Below are 24412 nucleotides of genomic sequence, written 5' to 3'. Positions count from 1 at the left end.
ATGACGTGGGTGGGAGGGTGGCAGGTAGTTAGTTTAGTGGTTAATACCTTGATCAGTCCTTTAAAACCACCAGACACTTTCCAAGCGAAAGTTACTGAGGCTCCTCGGTATCAGTAGTTATTAAAAAAAGAAAAAAAGGAGAAATGGAAGCTTTATGTTTAAATCCAGGAGTTTAAGTTATTTAAAGTTGCAGGTCTTATCAGACGTCCTGGGCGAGTGAAGTTTCGTGTCGAGGACATCGCCCCCGGGAGTGACGGGACAGGCGAGCCCGCGGTTCACGTGGCGCCTCCCTTCCAGGTCCTTCCTGCACAGCCGCCTACCTTTCAAGTGACCTGAGGGCCAATGTTTTCACAGACGCCGACGACGGGGAGGGAAGCGGGCGCAGTCGTTTTTGGACGTTTCCTCAGTACCCTCTTCCAAAGCCGATGACAAAAATCCACCCTCGGGGGGGCTGCCTTTTTATTTGAGAAAAAAGTGAAAACCAAACATTTCAAGACCCACCAAGATACATGGAGATATTGCTTAAATCCGAGCGGTCAGCCCAGGCCGACGTACCTCGGAGAGACACCCCGGATGCGCACCCGCCGCAGACTCCACTGTTTCCCTTCCAATAATCAAGGCGCGTAATTCAGAAGTAATGTGACATCCTGCCTTTTATTCAACTCCATATGACAAAATAGGAACTTAGACTAAGACATCCATTCCGATCAGCAGGTGCGTCGAGCCGCAGATTTCATCATAAAAAATATTGGATCTAGGTAACAATCCCCGCCGGTTCGGGGAGGCCCTGGCCCCACATGGCACCCCAGTAGAAAAATAGTGTCTCTCACCATGCAGAGAGGGGCGGCCCGTCCCCGCGCAGGGGTCAGTCTCACGGTCCCGTCGCGAGCCGTCTTATTTACAAGCTTTACATGTCTCTGAAGTCATTTATTTACACATCCTTTTGGGGGAAGACAGAACCCTACACGGGACCCAATACTAACAGCAAAAAACTCACACCCCAAAGGACACAGATAAATAATAAAAACATTCAACTGCTGGAACACAGCGACGGGCAGCCACCTGTTTTCTTTTCCAATGCGGACCCCCCCCCATCCCGCAGCGAGGGGCGGGGGGCGGGGGGACACACACGACACGCGCCACCTCGGACTCAGAAAACGGGGCTGTGGAGCGAGTTCAGAGTTCATTTCTGCCCTCCCGGGGCCCAGCGACGTGATCTGTCGTCGCTGTGGCGGCCTGCGCGGGAGAGACTGTCCCGTTTTTCTGTTTCAGCTGAGAAGACGTCACCAACTGGTCCCTTCTTCGGGGTCCTGGGACCCGCGACGTCCCTGGGACAGTGGTGCTGGAGGAAGCCCGCAGTCTCAGACCGCAGCTCGCCCGCCGTGCATAAAATGAGGTAGAACACGCAGCCCCCCCGCCCCCGCCCGCCGGCCGGCCGCCCACCTCTCGGCTCCAGGGCCCCTCCTCCCTCAGGCTACGGGGTCACCAGGTGACACCGGGCTTTGTTAGCATCTGAGAAGGTGACGGACAAACCAGGAGTGGAGCGGGTTTCCCAGTTACTGCCTACCCTGCCGGACGCTGATATGTCTCCCCCATTTATGCCCAGGGCAGTCGGGGCTCCCTCGTGGGCGTGGGAGGAAGAGACAGACTGACAGTGGAACCGCACCTACGCCACGTCGTCTCGGCTCCCGGCTCCCGGGGTCACCCTCCCAAGACGAACGCCTCGAGGTTTTGTCAAACGCGCTTTGCAGAGAAGTTAAATAAGTCATCGTAACCGATGAACGGCGGGCCCTCGCTGACTGAGGAACCGACAGGTCCTGGCGGCTTTTCTAAGTAGCACAGGTCCTCATGTTTTCTGTGCTCGGGACAAAACGACAGACAGTAACGGTTTCCTTTTCCATCTTCCTTAAATCAGAGAGCTATTTATAAAATATTTTACATCTTTTTAAATCTTCAAAGTATAGACAAACCTCCCTAGTACAAAATTCTAAAAGTGCAACAGTATAAATTAAGAGTTTCAACCACATTATACAAACATTACCTCTTTATTTTTACAGCTTTGATAAGTGAGATGTTGACCCACAACGGCGTATAAGGTTGTGAGCGGTTTGCGGCGACACTTGCCTGTAACTGGTTCCCAGCCGCTGGGCCACAGACCACACTAGAGAGCAACTGTCCACAGAGCAGCTACAAACGTTTAAATAAGCAAACAGAGGCTTGATACTGACAGGTACTTGCACACAGAAAGCATGCTATCTTTCCCAGGAGAACGCCACAATGTTGCCTGCATGAAGGAACCCACGTATTTATAGTAAAACAAATCTTGCTTAGAAAAGAACACAACGAAACACACCGCCGGGTGTATCCTGCATTACGAAAGCTACCGTTCCCGTCGGGGCTGCGCGTCGGTTACCCGCATAATCGCAACGTCATAAATACTACAGACAAAGGTACAGTCGTGAGACACGGCGCTGGGGGCACGGGGCCACGTCTTCGGGACGCGAGTTCTAAACACGGAGTTCAGCGTCTGACTATCTTGAGCGGGTGTCGCTGGAACGCCGCAGGGGACCCCTGGCCCCGCTCGGGATTGTCAGGTTTCAGGAGAGACGCAGCGGGTGTGCTCGGAGCCCTTCCTGCTCCCAGCGCGGTTTCCCAGGGACGTCGCTTTTTTTTTTTTGACTTACGTGTATGGAAAAGGTTGAAGAATTCTCAAGAACGGCCCAGCTCACCGAGAGAGGAGGACCATGCAGCGCTCAGGAGGCGGCCTTCCAGCAGCCACAGTTAACGGATTCTCTGCCCCGGGGACAACGGCGAGGAGAACCCGGGCCGGCAGGGGCGCAGCCCGGTGGCCACACGTCACAGCGTGTGGGAGGGACAGCGCGGCGGGCGGGCTGCCGAGCGCGGGCTAGTTAATCCCGATCTCCTTGTTGTCCTCGATGAACCGCGTGAAGGGCCGGCCGGCCCCCGAGTCGGAGCCGGCCTTGTCCAGGCCCACCATGGGCGGGCTCCCGCCCGTGCGCGCCTTGTCCATGCCGGCGGCCAGGGAGCCCACGGGGGGCATGGCGCTGCCGCCCAGGCTCACCGGGAGCTGGGGGATGCCCCCGTTCTGGATGACCGAGATCTCGTTGTTCTTCATGGCCAGGCCGTTGGTGATCGCCGCCGCGTACTGGTTCCAGAAACCAGGGTCCACGTTCATCGCACGCGCCGCCAGGTCCTTCTGGAACATTTCCGAGAACTTGAGGGCGTCGCCCCCCAGCAGAGCCATGGGGTTCTCCACCGACAGGCGGCGGCCGCGCCTCGCAGGGGCGTTGTTCCACATGTGAGTGCCCATGTGCACCTGCGTGAGACACGGGAGACAACCCATGTGAGCAGGCCGGCAGGAGGCAGAGTGCCCACGAATGCACGCCCGAGTGTCGCCCCCACACAGTGTGACTCCCTCAGGACTCGTTTCTGAGCCAGTCCTTCGTTTGGGGACAATAGGACACTGTTAGGCAAACTTTTCTGATCATCTTATACATCAATGTGCAATGTTTTTTTACTAAACGCAAAAAGCAAAACCAGCCGATGCCTTGATGTTTCTTCGACTTCATTAACTTGATCGAAGACCTTCCCCTCTCCCCCAAGGTGTGAGATAAAGACCCCAGAGAATGTCCCAAAGCTCAGGGCCTCTAGGCTCCTGAGCCTGGTGTAGGGGCCTCTCCCACCCCCAAGGTCGACTCCTACGTGAAACTCTTGGCTCCTCTGTGCCTCCCTCCCGAACACGGAGGAAGCATCCTGGGCACCTGTGGTCGGCAGAGACCTCAGTAAGTAGAAGCCACAGGTACTGACCGTTGCACGGTGTCTGAAGAGGTCACTGAGACCCCAGCAGGCACCTGACACGGCCGGAGGGCAGCACATTAGCTGAAAGTGGGACACTGGCCTGCACTGTCACCTAGCACCTGTCACACACTCCACCTCCCAGGGAGCGCGGACAGCAGGCGGAAACTGACCTAGGAACCCAGCGCCAGCTGTTGCTCTGGCCCTCGGGCTGGGCGGCTTCTCAGCCCCTCAGCAGCTGCAGGACAGACAACAGGACCAGCCTCTGGCCTGGGGCAGGTGTTTAAAGGCCCAGCTGGTCTTGTCAAAAGATTCTAGAAAGCAGTGCCCTGGGCCTGCCCACCTGGCAGGGTGCCTGCCACCCAACAGGCTGCCATGCTGAAAAGGCTGCACGAGCCCCCTGGGGGAGGTGAGATGTTCTGCAGCTGAACAGCATGCACATATCACTGTGAGCATGTACATGCGTGCACACATGGTGTACACACTACACCCGTGCACACACACCTGCATGTGCACAACACACACACACTCATCCACACACACATTAGACACACGCAAGGCACACACTACACATGTGCTCACACCCTGCACACTCATGCTCATACATGTACACACCCACACTTGCACATGCTAACCCACATGTGCACATGCTAACCCACATGTACACACTAACCCACATACACCCACACATACACACACGAACCCACACATGCACACACTAACCCACGCTAACCCGCATGTACACACTAACCCACATACACCCACACATGCACACACGAACCCACACGTGCACACACTAACCCACATGTACACACTAACCCACATACACCCACACGTGCACACACTAACCCACACGTGCACACACTAACCCACATGTACACACTAACCCACATACACCCACACGTGCACACACTAACCCACATGTGCACACACGAACCCACATGTGCACATACTAACCCACATGTACACACTAACCCACATACACCCACACATGCACACACTAACCCACATGTGCACACACTAACCCGCATGCACACACTAACCCACATACACCCACACACGCACACACGAACACACATGTGCACATACTAACCCACATGTGCACGCTAACCCACATACATCCACACGTGCACACACTAACCCACACGTGCACACACTAACCCACACGTGCACACACACACTCCCACAGGCACTCACACACTGTACTGCGTGGGCTCCCTGCAGGCTTGTCCCCCTGACCAGCAGAAGCCCCACCTGCCACACCGCTGGGAGTGGGGCCTCCGGGACCGCCCAGGGCTCGCCCACAGCCTCACCTTGAGGTTGCCCTTGGTGGTGAAGGCTCTGCCGCAGATGGTGCAGCCGAAGGGCTTCTCCCCAGTGTGGGTGCGCTCGTGGATCTGCAGGGCGCTGGCCGAGGAGAAGGTCTTCCCGCACGACTGGCAGTTGTGCTGCTTGGGCGTCCGGCGCGGCGGGGGCGCCAGCATGGGCGCGAGGCCGGGGCTCAGCACCGCCTGCGGCCCGGCGGGCACCTGGGCGGCGGCGGGCAGCGGCGGGCCCTCGCCCAGCGCGACGGCCTTGCCGTGCCCGTTCACCTCCATTTTGATCACGGCGGGCGCGGAGCCGGCGACCAGGCTAGGGGCGCTCTGGCTGGGACCTAGAGCAAAGTGGGGGTCAAATAACGGAGAGGGCAGCCCCTTCAGTCTGTGGGTCAGCAAGTGCTGCTTTAAATTACCGGCCGTCGAGCACCCGCGCCCGCAGACCGCGCAGACGAAGGGGCGCTCCTTGGTGTGGCTGCGGCGGTGGATTTCCAACGCGCTCCTGCAGGCAAAGGGCTTGCCGCAGACGGGACACGCGGCGCGCTCACACTTACCCCGCTCTCTGCTCAGGAACAGCAGGCCGAAGGGGGCCTCCTCCTTGATGGCCAGCCGGCCGGGGTGGGCGGCCGTGAGGTCCAGGGCGCCCCCGTTTTCGGGGGCGGGGGGCGGGCTGTCCGGCCTTTCGGTCTTCAGCGGAAGGTCCAGCGGCTCCTCGTGGCTGCTGAGGCCCGGGGACTTGGAGGGCAGGCTCTCGCTGTGGCTGTGGACGGGGGACGGGGCCTGCACGGAGCAGGACGACTCGGACAGGGCCGGGCTGCCCGCGCTGCGGCTCTCCAGCTCGCCCACGGCGGACGAGGAGTCGTTGCTGAGGCGGTCGCTGTCCCCGGACCCGTTCTCCACGGCCTTCAGGGCCGCCAGCCGCGGGCAGCTCATGACCGAGTCCATCATCTTCATCTGGTTCTCCAGGGCGGCGATGCTGGAGATGACGGAGGGCGGCGAGGGCGGGCAGGAGCCCGCGCAGGGCAGCAGCGGCCTGGACGGGTCGCCGGCCGGGTCCCGCGGCTCGGGGTCCTCCTCCATGGACGTCTCCTCCGCGTCGTCCTCGAGGCTGCTGAGGGCCTCGGCGGCCCTGTCGTCGTAGGGGAGCTCGGCGTCCAGGGCGTCCTGCAGGCCCTCGGGCAGCGGCGAGTTGGGGATCTGCCCGCCCATGTGCATGCGGATGTGCTGCTGCAGGACCACCGCGTTCGTGAACTTCTTCTGGCAGATGGGGCAGGAGTGCTGCACGCGCAGGGGCGGCTTCGCCCGGTGCACCCCGAAGTGCGTCTTCAGGTTGCCCTTGGTGGTGAAGGCGCGGCCGCAGATCTTGCACTTGAAGGGCCGCTCGCCGGTGTGGGTCCGGTAGTGCATCTTGAGGGCGCTCTGGCAGCTCAGCACCCGGCGGCAGATCACGCACTGGTTGGGGTCGGTCATCTTCTTGTCGATGTTCTCCACCAGCTGCTGCAGCTTGGACGTCTCCGACGTCTGCATGGAGTCCAGCAGCCCCCCGAAGGGAAACTTGGCCTTGAACTGGTCGGAGCCGGCGGCCAGGGCCGGGCTGCAGAGGCCGGCGGGGACGCCGCTGTCCGCGGGGGCGGTGCTGGCCGACGCGGACGCCGCGGAGACCTGCCCGCCGGCGGGGGCCTCCCCTGTCCCGGCGTTGGCGCAAGGCAGGCTCCCGGGCTCAGTCTTGGTCAGAGAAGACCCGCCGAGCGCGGGCTGGGGGGACTCGGCTGTGGCCGGGGCCCCCGACTCGGAGCTGTTGAGGCCGGGGGACAGGGAGGGGCACTCGCTGGAGGCGGGCGAGGGCCGCTGCGGGGAGCGGCTGGCAGGGGTGAGGCTGGGGGAGTCGGCGTAGCTGCCGACGCTGGGGAGGGTGGGTGGCAGCTGCAGCCCCACGGACGTGGGCACCGTGGGCAGCACGGGCTTGCTGTCCAGCCAGGTGGTGACCGGCTTCTCGGGGGGCAGGGACATGCCGTAGGGGATCCCGGAGCAGGTGGGCACGTTGTCCAGGTACTCGGGCACGGGGTAGGGGTTCATCTGGATGTGGGGGTATTTCTCCTTGTGCCGCTGGAAGTGCACCTTCAGGTTGCCCTTGGTGGAGAAGCGGTTGCCGCAGATGTTGCACTTGAAGGGCCGCTCGCCCGTGTGGGAGCGCAGGTGGATCTGCAGGGCACTGTCGCTCCCGAACACCTTGGCACAGAACCTGCACTTGTGCTTGAAGAAGGGGTCCTCGGCGCTGGCCTTGGGCTCGAACACCGACACGTTGGGGGGCTTGCCCTTGCGGTGCTTCATGAGGGCGGACAGGGGGTCCAGCGCGTTGGCGGTGGCCGCGATGCTGACCAGCGGGTTGGGGAAGATGACGCTGCCGGCAGAAGTCTGAGGTAGAAGAGGGTTTGGCAGGCTGGGCGCCGAGCTAAGCAGCGGGCTGGGCCCCAGGGCGGGCGGGGTGGGGGCTTTCTGTGGCTGTGAGGTGCCGCCGGGGGCGCCGGCCACGGAGGCCGGGTTGGCGCAGGCGGGGGCCACGCTGGAGGATGCCGGCCCGCTGGACTCGGGGACCGAGGGGCCCCCGCCGGGGACGTGCGGGGTGCTCGCCCCAGACCCCGGCTGGGACAGCGGCTGGGCGCCCTCGTAGGCTGCGGGCTGGGCGGAGGGGCCTGGCGCCGTGGGGACGTGGGCGGCCCCGGAGGGCAGCTGCAGGGCGGAGTGCGTGGCCAGCCCCGGGAGCTGGCCGGAGGCGGGCCCCGGGGCGCTCTGGGCCCCCGCGGCGGCCCCGGGGTTCAGCGGCGGCCTCAGGGGCTGGCGGCTCATCATGGCCACCTGGCTGCGGATCTGCTCGATGAGCTGCAGCTGGTGGATCTGCTGCTGCTGCAGGGCCATCAGCTGCTCCAGGATCATGGGCACGGCCACGGCCGCCACCCCGCCGCCCGAGCCCGCCGCGCCCGCAGCCCTCGCGTGCTGGGAGAACTGCGCCACGGCCACCTTGGTGCTCAGCAGGGTCTCCAGCGTCACGTTGGTGCTCGGCATGCCGTAGGCGGCCACGGGCGCCGGCTCGGGGGCCTGAGGTAGGGGCGGCTTCCCCGGGAGGGAGGGGCCCGGGCCCTGCAAGCTCTTGTCGGCCGCGGGGGGCTCCACGTCCATGGGCTCCTCCTCCCTCTCCGGGGCCCTCACCTCGCCGCCCTCCCCGCCCTCCGGGGCGGGCGCCTCCTCGGCGGCCTCGCTCTCCGTCCGCGCGCTCGGGGAGCTGGCCGGAGAAGCTTCCGGAAACTCCTCGGAGGCCGGGGCCGGCTCATCCTCGCTGATGATCAGCACGAGCGGGTTTTTCGTGCAGCTCTTCTTGTGCCGCAGGAAGTCCGTCCACTTGAAGAACTCGGCGCAGCACCTGTCACACACGCTGGTCTCCTCGCCGCCGCTCCGGCTGTCCCCGCCGCTGTCCCGGTCGTCCGCGCCTTCCCCGGGGGCCGCTGCGGAAACCGAGAGACCGCGTCAGTCGCGAGCGACCGGCCCCACGACCCGCCCTCCGCTGCAGAATTCTGCACATACGTAAAATCAATATTTTTTATTCTGTACAAATTACCCTACTTCAACGTTCCTGGCGCCCGGCACGGGCGCTCCCCGGGCCCTTCTAGCCAGCTAATCATTTTCTTAGCACCATCCATCAAATTATGAGGCTCTATCAATTGTGGATGCCGCTTCCTAATGAAATTCCATAGAAGCCATTGATTTCCAATATTTTCATACAGCCCGTGGCCGCCCCGTCTGCGGCACAAAGCCGGCCTGATGGGCTCATTAGGATTCTCCCGGCCACCCGGCCTCCTCGTTTCCAGCAAAATTAGAGATGCCTTTGCCAGTTCGCTTAACATCGCTAAACTAATCTGTAACCTTTCAAACTCGCGTCGGCACCTGACAGCGAGCCGGCCGCGCCTCCCCGGGCCCCGGAGCGCAGATTTATCATCTTTACGCGCCGGGAGACGGCACAGACTTAACGCAATCCTATAGCTCCTTTCAGACCAACGGCCACTTGGTTCATGTAGGAAATTTCAGCTAAATGCTCGCACTTGTAAACGTAACAAAGAAGATACAGCCCTTCTCTCATCTCGGCTCCGAAACGCCGTCTCCCCGGCGTGTGGTCGATGGGCCAATCCATCCCGCACCCTCCCGGCCCTCCGCGAGGTTCTTACGGGCCGGGGACACGTCTACGTTTTAGGATCTTACAGGTAAATGTCACCCACTTAGTCCGGGCCTGACATTAATCACGTTTTTCACGCAACTCGTGGGCTCCATCGGATGCAGTATTTATTTCTTGGTGAAATGAAGCCAAACGCTGTGTTCCTGTTATCGGCCAATAGCGTGTGGCGGCCCGCTAACAAGCTAGAAATCACGTATTTGAAGTTCATCTCGCGCGGACACGGGGAACGCGAGGATGCTGCCGTCGGGCGCGTCTCTCTTGCCTAGTTTCGTCTGTTCCCGCAGAAAGGCTGAGCCGATCATACGCCCGCGCCGGGCGGGAAGCCCTCTAATTGGTCACACATGTTTAATTACTGCGGCAGGCAGCTACTTCCTGACTTCCCCACCCCTCTTGTGCCGAACAACCACCCCGCTTAATGAACAACTCCAATTCACACCTGATCAAATAGACGCTGTCCGGGAACAAGGAGGCGACATGTGATAACGTTTCCTGCCCGGGTTCTGGGTGGCGGGGGCGAGGGGCGACGCTCAGCGATCGCTGGGCTCGGTGCCGGCCGGACGCGCGGGCTCCTAACGGCCTTTTGTCTACTCGCAGCAACATCAGCTCCACAGGGAGAAGTGACAGCTGCCAATCAGCTCGTTGCCACCGGGCAAAGGGCGCAGCTGAGCATAAGACGACACCCCAAGTGTGCGCCCCAGAAATGTTTACTGTTCTACTCCCAACACAGACACTTGCTGAGACGTCTCCATATTTTTTTTCCCTTGTAGGGTTTATGGGGAAAGAATTCATTCAGCCCCATTTCAGTAGAAAAATCTGATTTAAAAAAAAAAAAAAATTCGTGTATAAACATTAGCCCCTGCACTGGAAAGTAAAAATATCTTTGAGGCTAGCCTGCTTGCTGCTCTCCATGAGGCCATTACTGCCGGGTAATTTATACATGCCTTTAAAAAATTATTAGCGGTGTTCAATTAGCATTTTCGTAACTGGCCAAACCATCTGAAGGGGAGAAGTTAGGGCTCGCAGCCCATAAAGACCTGCTGGACTTTTAAACTAAAGTCGGTGCGGACGGTCGGACTGGAGGAGGCTCATTACGGGGAAAGAAGGGATGTGATGGGCGCAGTAATGAGGCCGAGCATCGCTGGGAGCAAGGACAGCTGACTTATACTGCAGATGGCACATTAACAAAATAAATACTCCCAGGACCTAACTCTGCTCAAGGTGTGCAAAATCCAACTCTAAACCTGCTAAGGTCAAGAAACAGCGCAAGAACAAAACAAAAACTAAAATCTTCAGGTAAATAATTAAAGGTCAGTAAATAAGGGCTGTCTGAAGTTCTAGTCATGTATTTAAAAAATCATCACACAATGCACAGACTCGCTACTTTTCAATTTCTTTGTATTAGTGGAATGTTCCTCTGCAGACCCAGGTACTTAAAAGTCCAAGTGGCCATGAAAAAAAAAAAAGTCCATCTGCAACAAGCAATCGCATTGGAGTCGGGTTCATACATTGTAACTGTGATCACTAAATACAGAGCAGAATATTTTTAAAAGTTCTTTTGCAATATTTTAAAGCTATGATATAAAGGCCTGCCCTGATCTTCATGAAGATTTTTATTTTAATACTTTTTAAAGAGAAAAATACCAAGAAATTAAATATTGCTGACTCTGAAACATTTTCTACCTTTAAATCCTTAGATGAGACAAAATGTTTCACTTTCAAATGATACAAAAAAGCCCTCTCATGGTGTATACATTTCAAATTTTACACAGTTCAGCACAGTGTTATGTCTCATTCAGAGAACACTGTTTCTCTATACGGACTGTGTGCTGGAAACAATTCACTAAGAAAGTGCTTAAAAATTAGGCTGATTTCTGGATTATTTTTAGTGTGGTGAGTGTTGGATGACTTAACTTACTGAATTGTGAATAAACTGCATCTCCACAAAGAGCGTTCCCCCCGTTTTCTCTGTAGAAAACTGTGGCATGTGAAACAGGAACAGGACTTTTGTCCTACAATGTACTTGCCCCAAAGTTCTTCATCCACCCAAACAAATCTAGTCAGAGATAAATTTCTCCATTTCCATTTTTTCCATGGTCTAAGTATTTTGAGAGTTCACCTCCAAATGCATGAAAGTTGGGAAATGTTCCCACAGCCTCCCAGCCCCCAATTGGCAGGTTTGCAAACTTACAACTATTTCTCAATTGTAGAAACTGGGCATAGAATATTTAAGCACTTTCTATGAATAAGGCATTTTGTCTAATGCAATGGTAAGGGATGAGTATCTAACTATAATGAAGATATTCTTGTCACAGTAAACGCTCCTTCCACACACATTCCTTTAAAATCAGAGAGAGGAAATTGTGTAAAAAATGGCATTTTGACCATTTGGACCTGTTCACAGTTCATTATGTTAATGAACCAAACAAAACAGAGAACTGTTAGATTTTATAAGCCAATTTCCATAATACATTTGCCTTTTGCTTAAAACATATTTTAAAAACTACCATCAGTGAAGAAAAAAATTCTTCAATACAATCCAGATTTATTTTGGATGAATAGTTTAGAATCACCACCTGTAATTTTTTTTTTTTTTAACTGGGGTTTGTTTGAAATCCCAATAACACGATCAGTTCAGTTCTCTCCTTTCTTGCTCAAAATCTGAGTGTGACAAACATTCCATCAGAGTTACAGAGAAGCACAAATTTCCTGAGACAGCTTTAAATAAAATGCATTCCAATAAAAACTTCAGTGTTTCACTAAGGAATTCACATTTTGGGTGCATATTTTAAGGATGTTGTTAAACAGCCACAATGAGCACTTCAGCTGAACTGACTGGTAGGAAGTAAGCGGAAGGGGCCTGTTTTACGGGGACAGAGCTCTCAGAAGCAGCGCGGCTGGTCCTCAGCGCCGAGCGAGGACGGGCCCCGGCTGCCTTCAGAGAGACGTGAAATAAGTTGTTATAACTCGATGGCTCTTCACATCACGGCGAAGGCGTGCGTTGTGTTACAGTGTGCGTGCGCTAAGCTGGCAAAACTTATTCATTTTGAAAAATGCTCTCTGCAACAGGAAAACACATGTGGGGAAAATCCGAATGCAGCTCCCAGTTTTATCACATAACTTCCAAAGCCCTTTAATCCTGCCATTGTTTTAAGCCGATATGAAGTCAGATTCAGATGTATTCACCCATCTCTTAATGAAATGTACATTTAAACTGGCCTGTGTGTCGTAAAAATAGAAGTTATCACCTGCATTTCTCGATACGGCTGAAAATCTGTATTTCAAGGTAAAAGCCTGTCCGTGAGCCTCTGTACCGACAGTGCACGTTTGAGACATTTATTTCCATTGCAATCGGAAAGTCTTTCTTTCTTAAGGGGGGACTGAGAAACAAGCTTTGCAAACATGATCATTAATGTCAAAGCAATTTATTTTTAACATACTGACTATTCAACAACTGAGATTTCAAATTGTAAACAGGCCAGGGATGAGGCAGGAATTTATAGTGCATGAGGGTTACGTCAGAACCAGCAAAGAAAAATGCCAGCCGACCCCCGGAGCCTGCGGTCCTGGGGAGCGGGAGCGCCCAGTCCAGGTGGCGTGGCCCTCGCTGTGCGTCAGTGAGAGGAAGACGCTGCCCTGGGAACAGGCAGCTTCTGGAACCCCAGACCTGTGCCAGCCCCTGGCTCGGGGTCGGGCCCAGGACTTGACGCGGAATCTGCCTCCTGAAGGCATCAGGAGGGAGGAGACAGCTGAGCAGAAGCCTCTCCGTGTAAGAGGAAATGCGTAATTAGCCTGCAGTGATGCCCACGCCGGCTGTTTACACCTCAGATGTTTCCAGCTCTATCCCTGCTCTCACCTTCCTGAGCAAGTCCTGCTTCTCGCTTCCTTAGCAGAGGGAAAGTCGGTCCTCAGGCCTTTCACAGAAGGTCCCTAACAAAGGGACAGCGTCCACGACCGTCTTACAAACGCAGGTTTTTTTTCCCCTTCTCAATCATAACACACACAGAGAATGTTTAACAAAATCGTTCCTATTCATAGGATCATTCTCTCAGTGTGAAAGGACCTCCCCCCTCCCCCCCCCCCCCCCAAAAAAAACTGCCCGTTTCCCAATTCTCTCAGCTTCAGTTCCTGGTCTGTTATATAACATACACGTACCGTGTCTGCCCTGGGAAGAGGGATGTGGCAGAATGTCCCCACCCACGAGGATCGTTTTGAAGCCACAAGGGAAACACTGTTGGGACATATATACAAGCTTTCTTTAAAAAATTCAAACTACAGTTCTTAGCGTGGCTTTGTAATTTGCTCTTCCCAGGAGCACGAGGCCTTGTAAAGAAGCCAATCAGTTACAAAGAAGCAGTAAACCGGCGTTTTCTGACTTTGTTTCTGAGCCTCAAGAGCTCACCTTCACTCTGCTACACTTTTGCTACACATTTCAAATCCCGCACCATTAACAAAAGAAGTAAAGGTGTTCAGTATGCGAGGACGTTAACTTCCCCACTTTAATGAGTAACTTTTAAAAGCCCACGTGGGTCTTTAGGACAGAAAAAGGGCACTTTCCCCTCTGTCTTCGCCATCCCTGAAAAATCCAGAAAGCATTTTTCAAGTTTCCCTAAATCGTTAGGAGACACTTATTTTCTTGCAAATTAATTCTTTTTAACTCCTTATGATAGCTTTGAATCCCATAAAGAAAGATGAATTATCACACACTGAGCCCAAGCTGCGACGCAGGAGGAGACAAATAGAGACCCCCACTGTGTCTAACAATGTAGAAGAAACTCCAGACGCAACGGAGAAATTGTGTCCTTCCCCCAGACCCCAGGCTGGAGAGCCCGCAGCCGACGGTGGAGGGCACTGTCGCTATGCCGAACGCCCGTGCTGACCGCGCCTGCTCCGCTCCGCTCCGCTCGGTGGCCCACAGCTCAAATTTGTTAAGTAGCGACCACCTGTGGCACAGCCACCAAGCGTCCTCTGCCGGAAACATTTGCAGTTTTTAATGTGTGTGGCGAGGCACCCGGGCAGGCAAACACTTTCCTCTCTGGCCACAAGCAGAAGGACAGCAGACACCCCCCCACACTTGCTCTGACTATCTGCCTGGATGCCGTGTCCAAGAGTAAGATGCTTGTGACACTTGGAGGTTGCACAATGGCTCCTCCATCGCGACGCAGGCTGTGGCCACACTGCTGATGGACACCCACACGTCACCATCTCCGCCAGCGACAGCACAGACCTGAAGCACACCGGCCGAGGAGAACCATCTCATCGAAGTTCCGTGAGGGGTGAAAGCGAGGTTCCTGCAGGTCACTGTGGGTCAGGGTTCAGGAGGCTGACGCTCAGATGTGACACAAGGACTTAAATGTGCTATTTCGTGCCCACTCGAGAGTGGCCCAGGCCTGGCTGTCTTTCCCACTGACTATTCTTAAAACACAGAAATAAGCAAAACCACTTAGAGGTGCAAACACCTGGGTCCAAATGGCCCCGGAGAGGCGGGGGGGACACCGTGTCCAGAGCAGGGCCCGGATCCCTGTCCCCATCAGACTCTGCACTTGGAGGAGGTCATTAAATCATCTCTGTGCGTCACCACTTCACTACTCTGTTCCGTTTCTACTGGCAAAGTTTACATATGTGCAAAAAAATCATCCTGGAAAAGCGACTGCCCTGGTCACTGAGGCCAGTGGCTCTGCACGTCCACGGGTCACGCAACAGAATTGCCCGACAGCGCTGCGAGGCCCCTCTCGAGAAAAGACCATGCCGAGGAATTAAGACCGAGTGGCACCGCACCTGCAGGGTTAATTAAACAGTTCAAGATGTAACAGCCACACAAAAGAAGCCCGCTCTTGGTCCTCTAAGAACTATAAACACTTGTGCTGGGCGAGATGGGCCTCTGATAAGCCCAGCAGCCCAGAGCAAACTCACGAGGCTCCAGTTAACACTCGGATCCTGTGTTAACACTTGATAGAACAGCGACAGCACAGATGCACTAATTGTATTATGAGTTTGACATCTAGTGGCCACCCCTGGCAGGCCAAGCAGGCAAAGGTTAAATCAGCACGTCTTGTCAGAGCTCTTCTAATGACCCACCTTCAGGGAGCCCTCCGGAGCCGGCCAGCTCTGCAGCCCCACCTTCTCCCAGACCTCAGACCCCAGGGCCCAGGCCGCCGGCGGGCGGGCGGAAGGCTTTCCGGAAGGCAGAGGGGGTGGGGATCCCCGAGGGGAAACACAGCTACTCCGGGGTGATGGGAAAAGACAGGCCCCCGAGGACCGGGTTTAGATGCTGGCATCGCGGGGTCTCCCGGGCGGCCATCCGTTCAGCCTGGAGAACCCTTCCCTTTAATTAACAAACAGACCAACCCTAATCTCTAACCTAAGTGGAGCCCATTACGTTATTTTATTATTTCAATTAATATTTTACACGTTCTGTAACACACCTTGCCTTGTCTGTCAGCTTGGAAATCACACAGAGAGCTCACTGCATTTTAATTCATAAAGGCATTCAAATTAGAAGAGAAAAACCTAAGGACAAGTTTTATTTTTAATATAGAAGTTTATTTAAGGCAATAGGAAAACATTCGATTTTTACAGATTTTATGTCTGGTTTTATATGAAATGGCAACAATGTAACACGGGCTGTGATTACGAGCCTCTCACCAGCAGCACGATTAGCACTCATCTTCACCGGACCAGGGCACGTTGGCCTGACTCTGGCAACTAGTGGACGGAGGGATCATGCAGGGAAATAAAAACAGGACAAAACCCTTCAAAAATCACCTCTGAAACTGTCCTGCAGCACAAGGACAGTGCATAACCTCACCAGCAGCTAAGGAGATTTTAATTTTACTTGAATAAAAGCCTGTGCCAATGCTTCCATTTGAGAATGCTAAATTCCAACGGACGCTCAGTGCAGAGGGAGACCTTGGCTTTACTCTGAATTCCCCCCAAAAGAGAGTGTTCTGAGAGCTACCTTGAGAAGCATGGCACAGCCTGGGAGATTGCAGTTGGAAATGAAACCTGACCCAGTTGTGCCATCATCTTGTATACAAAAAATAATCAGCTTGCTAAGTAATTCCTGCTGTGGGGCCATACCTTCTCCTTCCCTGGCTCCAAACAGATCTAAAAATGCTGGATTATCAGATGTTGGGGAAGTTTAAAATGGGCATAAAAACCCCCACTGTTAGGTAATCAGCTCCTCCTCGGAGAGGTGGAAATTAATTGGCAGCTTTCTGTTGACCACCGAAGGATGCATTTCTAAACAGGGTAAGCTTTTTAAATGTTATTTTTGAAAATAAATGTTTGCAAAGTCCTCCTCTCCCATTTCCCTCTGACTTACTTTTCACCTTTCCCGTCTCAGAGAAAACAATCTGCCAACCAACGTTAGAAAGTGCCTCTCGTGTTGTTTCCTTTTCGAATGCTGAATTGTAAATGTGTGTGTGTGTGTGGGGGGGGGGGCTCAAGGCAAACCATGCATATACAGATAAAAGAGGAAAGCCCTCTGCACCAGGGCTGGTGGCCTCCTTTCCCTTAACTTAAACACAGTCTGTGAACACCACTGGCAAATTCTTAAATCACATGCTCACCACATTTAAAGGGATTTTTTAAGATAGCCATATGACTGAAAATAAAAACACACTTTGAAGCAATTAGTGCTAACAAACAAAACACACGATGGCAAATTGTTTTAAATTATAATATCCTTTTGTTCTTCCTTAAACACGTTTTCTCTGTAACGACAGTAAAATGCATCTTTATTAAGTTGTGTTTTATATGGTAAAGCATAGCAATGTTGCACCTTTTAAAGTTCTTAGCAGGCGTGTTAAGTACTCTTCTGCCATTGGAAGTTTTAATTACTTTTCCTTAGAACAAAAATATTCAGCTGGCTCCAGGGATTTCATTATTGGTGGCAGACATTTAACTGAATCCTAAAGCTGCAACACACGCATTTCTAAATTTTCAGAAACAGTAGAAGATTGTTTCTATTGGGAACGTAAGTCTCAGTCACCCTTAAATTTTACAACAGGGTAACTTTGCAACGTCACAAAAATCATGATTACTTTTCCTCATTTTAAGTACACAATCATATTTCATTCCTGCAGCAATAAGGTCTGGATAGCATGGAAGCTGTTTTTGTATAGCTATCTTTCTCACTGCTTGTCTAAAAACCAAGGTCTGGGAAAAAGTCTTATTTCTTTTTTAAGAAATAAAGTCTTTTTGCTGTAAGTGAATACGGCGGTGGGTCTCTGCCACCCCATGTTATACTAAAATTTTACATATAATGTCTGTTTTTCATGGCATTAATCAATAGCCTTCCATTTTACTGAATGCATCTACTGCTTTAATTAATGTCACACCCAAAGTGATACAAAGGAATTATTTACTTTGTTCCTGAAACAATGTAAACTAACTTAGCTCCCTTGTAACTTCTTGCATAGTCTGTTATTTCCATTGTGTTTCACAAAGTTACAATTTTGAGATCTGGTTCATGTTGGAGTAATTTAGTTTTCACAACCATTTATCTTTAAAAAATACTTTAGCTATCTGACTAATGACAGCCAGGGCCCCAGTACCATACACAAGTGCTCCTTGAGTGAGCAGAGAACACAGTATCTTTTATGCTCTGTGAACAATCAGCTTCAGAATAATTAAATCAGAAAGAACTATTTTTTAAATAGTTTGCCTAAACTATCCTTAAAATAATGGAGGGAACACACTACTTGACAAAGGCTCAGCCCCAGACAGGCTGTTTTTGGCCTGTTGCAAAACATGATGAGAAACTGTGTTACTATCTGGAATAGTAACTCTCAATGGCGGAAAAACACAGGTTTGGCAAAAACTTTAATCCTCCAGCAGGTATAAAACCTGAATGCTTCACCTCTAAATAAATTCGGCAGCAACGAGGGGAATTTCAAAAGAGAATTTGTAAATAATTTATTCCATCCTAGGTTTTCAAATATGGGCTATATCCCCCTAACATGTTTACACTATTAGGTTCACCAAGCTCACATTTCTGAAGTGAAATTAAAAATGAATAGCAGAGCCTCAGCTCGTTAATTGTTAAATACCAGAGGTTTTACTCTATTAATTAAAATATGCTTTAATAAAAGGAGACGTTGCACATTTTGATAACGACCCTACAAAGCTGAGAAGTATTTACATTGTTGCATTTTGGGGCGCCTGTGAAAGCCGATTTTAAGCTATTCAGGGGCCAGGATAATGAAGCTTTAACATTCCTCACTGGGATGCAATGTAGTTCTTTTGAAGGGAAGGCTGTCTTTCTCATTCGGCAGAAATAAATCCATTCATTTGATCATGTAGTCATTGAGGGCGATACAAAACAAACCAAGTGTGAGAAATTCTATGTGATGAAGTAAACAAAACAAAAAAATCCATTTCCATGACAAAAAGATCCTTTGTCCCTAATCCACCCACCATATGCAAGCGTTTCTTTTTAGCATATCTCCGGTTCCAATCCCGGGCGAGAGGCTGCCCAGCGCCGCGGCCTCACCTCCGAGCGGCAGGAAGGCCCAGTTCACGCATTTTATTTAGGGAGCTCCCGGCCGTGTCCTAAGCGTTTTCCCCCTTTCTCCGTCCCGACGAGCAGGGCACCCGCTTAGTCAAACTTCACAACACCGTGTGACCAATGCCCGTTCCTGTGATTTTCTGCAGAAAACCTAATTCTCTTGGTAAAAGGATGCGTATCGGCCTCCAAACAACTTATAATCGGTTCATCCAAAAGTTAGCCGGCGTGCGTTTTAAGGAACTATTTGATGTCCGCGCCGCGGGGCAGCTGCGGGCCGCCCTGCGTCCTGGTGTCGCACCCTGGGGACCCCGCGCGCCCCGGGCGGCACCGCGCAGGATTCGGGCCCAAAACTTCCCGGGAGGAGGTCGGGCCGGCGGCGCCGGGTTCACCGCGCGGCTCCTGCCTTCGCTGGGGGACGAGGCGTCCCCGCGGCGCCGCGGAAACGCGAGAACAGGCCGAGCAAACTTAGAGCCGCCGGGACGCGCCGGGTGCGCCGCCCGCACGGGCCCCCGGCGCCGCGGCCGAGCTCACCCCGGGGTAAGTCCCCAGGCGGCCATTAGGCAAGGCCGGGCAACAGGGTCTGCTCGCTCCAGAGCCGCATCACCGGTTTGTCAGCTCGCCGGGACTCGGGGCTCCGCGGCCTCCGGGCGCACGAGGCGGACCCAGCGGGGTAGGGGACAGGCCGGGGTCCGGGCAGCGGCCCAGATCCGACCGCGCACTGCCCCGGGGCGCCCGGACGCCGAACAAAGCTGCCCGGCCCGCGTCCAGAGGTAGGTGAGCCTCGCACGCGTCTCCGCCGCTGCGTCCGCCAGGGGAACGCCGGGGTCGCCGAGACCGGCCCCGGGTCCGGCCGCAGGGAGCCCGAGGGGCGGCGCGGAGGAGGCGGCGCGGACCCCTCCCGCCCACGCCCAGCCCCGCGCACAGCTCCCCAACTCCCGGCGGCTGAGCCAAGTTTACTTCGTCCGCAACTCTCCGCGCAACGCGCTCCAGCGGAGGACCGGTCCCCGCGGCCCGCCTGCCCGGCCCGGCGCCGCGCGGGGGGCACTGGCTCGCCGCAGTTAGGGACCTTCCGCGGCGCGCGGTCGCCCCCGCCGCCCAGCTGTCCCCGGCCCCCGCCCGCCACCCCGCGGCCCCTCACCGTGCTCCAGAGCCCCTTCAGGCGGCGGCAGCTCCTCGTCCGACTTGAGGTGCTGGGGCTTGGCCTGCTTGCGCCGAGACATGCTGCTAGCGGCGCGCGGGCCCCGCGCGGGGCAGCGGCATCAGCGGGGCGGCCGGCGGGGACGGCGCGGGGCGGCCGGGCGGGCGCGGGGCGCGGGGCGCGGGCGGCGGCGGCGGCTGCGCGGGCCGCGCATGGGGCTGAGCAATTAGGCTGGTGAATAATGCATGGCCATTAGCGGAGGGCCGCGCGGATTGGCCGGCCTCCAGCGGACTCCGGCGGCCTATGCAAATGAGGCCGCGCTGGCAATTAGCGGCCGCGCGGGCGAGGAGGCGGCCGGCGCCCGGGGACCTGGGAGCGCGCCGCCCAGCGCCGCCTACATCGCGGGCTCCGCGCTGCCCGGCGCCCAGGTGCCGCTCGGCGGCCGGGAGCGGCGGGCGCGGCGGCCGCCCCTGCCCAGGGCGCAGGCAGCAAACTTTGGCGGCGTCCGCGCGGCGCCGTCTCCGCCGGCGCGCCGGGCTCTCCCCTTTATAGAGTGTCTGCGCCGCCGCCCGCGCCCCGCGCCGCGCCCCCCCGCCGCCGCTCGGCCGCCCCTCCCGGGGAGAGCGGCTGCGGGCAGGGCTCCGGCCGACGCCTTTGTCTCCCGGCCGCTCGGGCGCCGCGCCTCCTGCGCTCCGGGGCACGGAGGCCGGCCGGGCGCTTCCGCTCCTCCGCGGCGAGGCGCAGCGCCGCTCGGCTGCCAGCCCCGCTCCGGCTCAGGTGCCCCCTCTCCGGACCTTCTCTCCCGGCTGCTGTCCCTTCCGCGGCTCCCTCTGCGGCGGGCCCGGCTCGGAGGCTCGCGGCCGGAGCGGAGCGGTGCGCGCACGCCGGGGTGGCGGGACTTCGGCAAGACCAACTTTCCGGTTCGGAAGCGGCGCGGGCCGCGCGGCTCCTCCCCTCCCCTCCCCGCCCTCCCCTCGGTTCTCCCTCCCTCCGCTCCCCGTCACCCCCCGTCCTCCCCCCTCCCGGTCCCCTCCGGCTCGGGAGTGCCCGCCGTGCCCGCCCCGCCCGCCGCCACCACCGGGGCCGCCTCGGCCCCCTGGGCCCCCTGGGCCGCCCACCGGGCCTCCCCGCTGCCGGCGGCCCTTAAATCCCGGGGAAGGGAGGGGATGGCGGGGCCCCGATGTCCCTCCCCCCACTTCCCTTTCCCGTTGGGTTTGGTGCCGAGGCACCTGCGGAGTGGGCAGGGGTTCGGGGTGCCCGAGGCCGCGCGACCGAAAGTTCCAAGTCCACGGAAGTCCCGCGCGCGGCCCGCCGTGTGCCGTGGCTTTCGGGGGTGACGTGGTGGGGGAGGGGCGGGGAGGGGGTCGCGCGCGTCCGGACTGACACCCTCTGGCGCGCGCTCCCCGCACACGCACCCCCTCTTCGTCGGCGGTCACACGCACGCGCCCTCGCAGCCGCGCGCGCACCCCCAGCCGCAGCCGCGCACACGCGCGCTCGCCCACTCCCGCGCTCACTCCCGCGAGTGTTCTGCGTTCCCGAGCGGCAGCCGGCTTGTGCCGAGGCCCTGCAGTCGCCGCGCCCGCGTCCCTCGCCCCAGTATGTCTTTTTAATTTCCTAAATTTCTTCTTCTCGTCCTTACAAGTGGCCCTGGCTAGTGCGTAGCGTGGGCACAGATGGCCTCCAGGCGCTTTCCCCAGTGTCGTGCGCTGGGGGGGAACCGGGTGGTGACCAGCCGGCCCCGGGCGCCCGGAGGGCTGCGAGCTCCTCGCGTGGCTGGAGGTGGGGTTCTGCTTGGCCGCGGGACACGCGCCCCCCAGGACGGACCCCGATCCTGCGGCGCTCGCCACGCTCACCGCAGGCTGCTTCCGCGTTCTAGAATCTTCCCTCTTCCCCGCCCGCATTCTCCCGCCCGCCTCTAATTCTGTAACTTTCACGAAGCAACGGCTTTGGGCTCCGAGAAAGCGCAGGGAAATTGTTCCAAGGAACGAAGCGCACAGGTTGGAATCGTCTCCGAACAGCCCCCCGCCGCCACTTCTGCCGAAAACAAAAAAATCCCTTAATGTTGGTTTTGACTTGCTTTTTGGTGGCGGGCAAATCGTTTAGGTGATTTTGTTTTTGAAATGACCAATAGGAGGGGTCCGAAATCTAGAGCTGCCCCCCCCACACACACCACGGCCGCTTGGATGTTTCAGCGATGGGGGAAATAACCTTACTTTGCCTTAACGCCGTGAACTTTCCCAAAGGCTGCGAGCGTTTGGGGGACGCTCCTGCCGCCGGCGCAGAGGCGCTGGGCAGTGAAAAGTTTGCAGCCCGGCTTTGGGGCGAGTGTGGGCCATGAACTTTCCTGGGGAGAGAAGGGGAAGGGGCGGGGACGGTTGCAGAGAGGGGAGGTTTTTGTCTAATTTACAGACAGACTAGAGTTTGGGGAAGTTTCCGAGTCGCAGCGGAAAGGTGACCACTCTCTAGGAGAAAGAATGCGAAACGGTGGTCGGAGGGTCGGTCTCCTGGTTCGAGGTGCACTGCTTTTTGTGACTTGATTAATTCTCTCTCTCTCCTTTTTTTATTCGACACTTTGGGGAGAAGCAGCCTGTAGCTCCCGCGGCGTCTGTAGCTTTCGGAGGAAGCCGGAGCCTGGCTCCCCACAGCCTCCTGGCCCCAGGGCACCGACTCCTCCTCTTTAGGCCACTTTGCGCACGGGATCCCCGCCTTTTCTGTTCCTAAGGCTGTTCGTCCGCCCCCATCCCTCCACCCCCTCTGCTGCACACTGGCCCGATTTCCCAAGGTCTTTCTGGGACTTCCATACGCCGATGTTTAGAAATTCCGTGGACTTGCTTTGCATTTCCCATGAGGTGTGGCCGTCGAGAGGGACTCTAAAGCCCCTCCAATGAGGGCGAACCTGAGACCCAGGCCCTGTGTCTGTAAGAAGCTCGCCTCAGGCTCCAGAGGGGCCGCGCACGTCGTGACGCGCTTTGCAAGTGGAAAGATCCTGCAGGCTGCTCGGCGCTGTGCCGGACACAGTGGCTCAAGGGAGCCGCACGAATGCCGGACCCGGAGCTCGCGGGCCGGCCTGGCCCGCGCGGGTGCAGCCGGCGCGCAGGGCCGCGGGTGGGCCGGTGGGTGCAGGTACAGGCTCCACGGCGCCCTCCGCGCGCGCTGCGCTGGGATTTCGTTGAGAAAATGGAGCCAAGACTTGTACGAAAAGGTCGGGGAAGTTGTGAGACCAGAACCTGCACAAATTCCCGCCATCGCTAAAATGGTGCAGACGGTACATCGGGTGGCACGCCCTTTTAAAATCGACTTGGGTAAACAACATCCAAAAAAAAAAAAAAAGTAAAGGTTGAAACAAAGGGGCCCGTTACCTCCTAACTCAGCTGTTCTCCCTTCTGGGCCTCCGTCAACTAAGACCTGAAACTTTTCTTTGTTTTTGTTCAATGCAGCGAGCTTTAATGAAAATACACGCGTCTTAAGCTTGGGTCGCTACAGTAGGTTTATTTCGAGGTGAAAACGTGTCACCGGAATATTTTCTCGCCTGAGGACCAGAGTCCCCTCCGCGCGCGCCCCGAGTGAAGGCTCCGGGAGGTGCGCGTCCCAGGCTCGGACGCGACTCCCGCAGGCGGCTCGCCCCGCTCGCCGTCACATGACCGCTGCCTGTTACAATATTGCAATACCTAAACACTATTGCAAAAACAAAAGTTGCTTTTCTCCCCTGTAATTAAATCTAATTTGTTGATTGTCTTTCCTCTTGCCATGTTTTCATCTTAGGAGGAGACACGTTATTATTTTCTCTGCTTAATAATATTATTTACAAATTAATACTGTATATTTTACATTAGTGAAACATATAATTAGGCGTTTGATTTAATTTGTATCATTTATTCAAAGATAAAGCGGCCTATCTGCCGGATTGATTTGACAGGGGGAGGCTGTTCTAACGTCCTAGTTTACTGACGCCTCCTGCCTCTCCACCCACAAGACGGTCCTACATCAGGTGCATTTGACACTTTGTATACAATATGCTTATTTCCCCAGCCACTTAGTATAAAAAGAGTATTCAAATATTAGAGCTCTATTTGCTGTCTCCTTTCATTCTTTTATTCTACCCAGATCAAAGTTCCTCTCTCCTCTCGGGCCTCTCCCCTCCCTCTGGTCCCGCCCCCACCCCTAACTTTTGTTTTAGGTCCTTACAGTTGCATCTAGCATGGTTTCATGTCTTTAATGCTGTGACAAGTGACCACTAATAGGTTCTTACTTGAGCAGAGATATTACCATGCTAATATTATTATTGGTAAGAGGAGGTAATTGATAACACCACCTGCCACTCTGGAGCAATCACAGTGATAAATGTTTCCATCAGCAGGGAATCTGTGGCCGGTGCACCGAGGCCCGGCCCAACCAGCACGTCAAGTGCC

General features: G+C 55.8%; 1 protein-coding gene across 2 annotated transcripts; it reads right to left on the bottom strand.

The window, feature by feature from the left end:
• Positions 1–1419: 1419 nt before the first annotated feature.
• SALL3 (spalt like transcription factor 3) lies at positions 1420–20145 on the bottom strand. Of its 2 annotated transcripts, XM_081150194.1 has the most exons (4): positions 20004–20145; positions 5687–8632; positions 5130–5470; positions 1422–3337 (listed from the first exon to the last, which is right to left on the bottom strand). In XM_081150194.1, the coding sequence occupies exons 1-4, from the start codon at positions 20083–20085 to the stop codon at positions 2906–2908; spliced, it is 3801 nt and encodes a 1266-aa protein (XP_081006320.1). In that variant the 5' UTR covers positions 20086–20145; the 3' UTR covers positions 1422–2905. The 2 variants fall into 2 exon arrangements, with proteins under 2 accessions (XP_081006319.1, XP_081006320.1); XM_081150193.1 differs by having other exon boundaries at positions 1420–3337; positions 5130–8632.
• Positions 20146–24412: the final 4267 nt, after the last annotated feature.

Source organism: Miniopterus schreibersii (assembly GCF_964146895.1).
Source record: "Miniopterus schreibersii genome assembly, chromosome: 10".
NCBI lineage: Eukaryota > Metazoa > Chordata > Mammalia > Chiroptera > Miniopteridae > Miniopterus > Miniopterus schreibersii.
The sequence above is the reverse complement of the archived record's forward strand: the minus strand, read 5'-3'. Positions and strand labels throughout refer to the sequence as shown.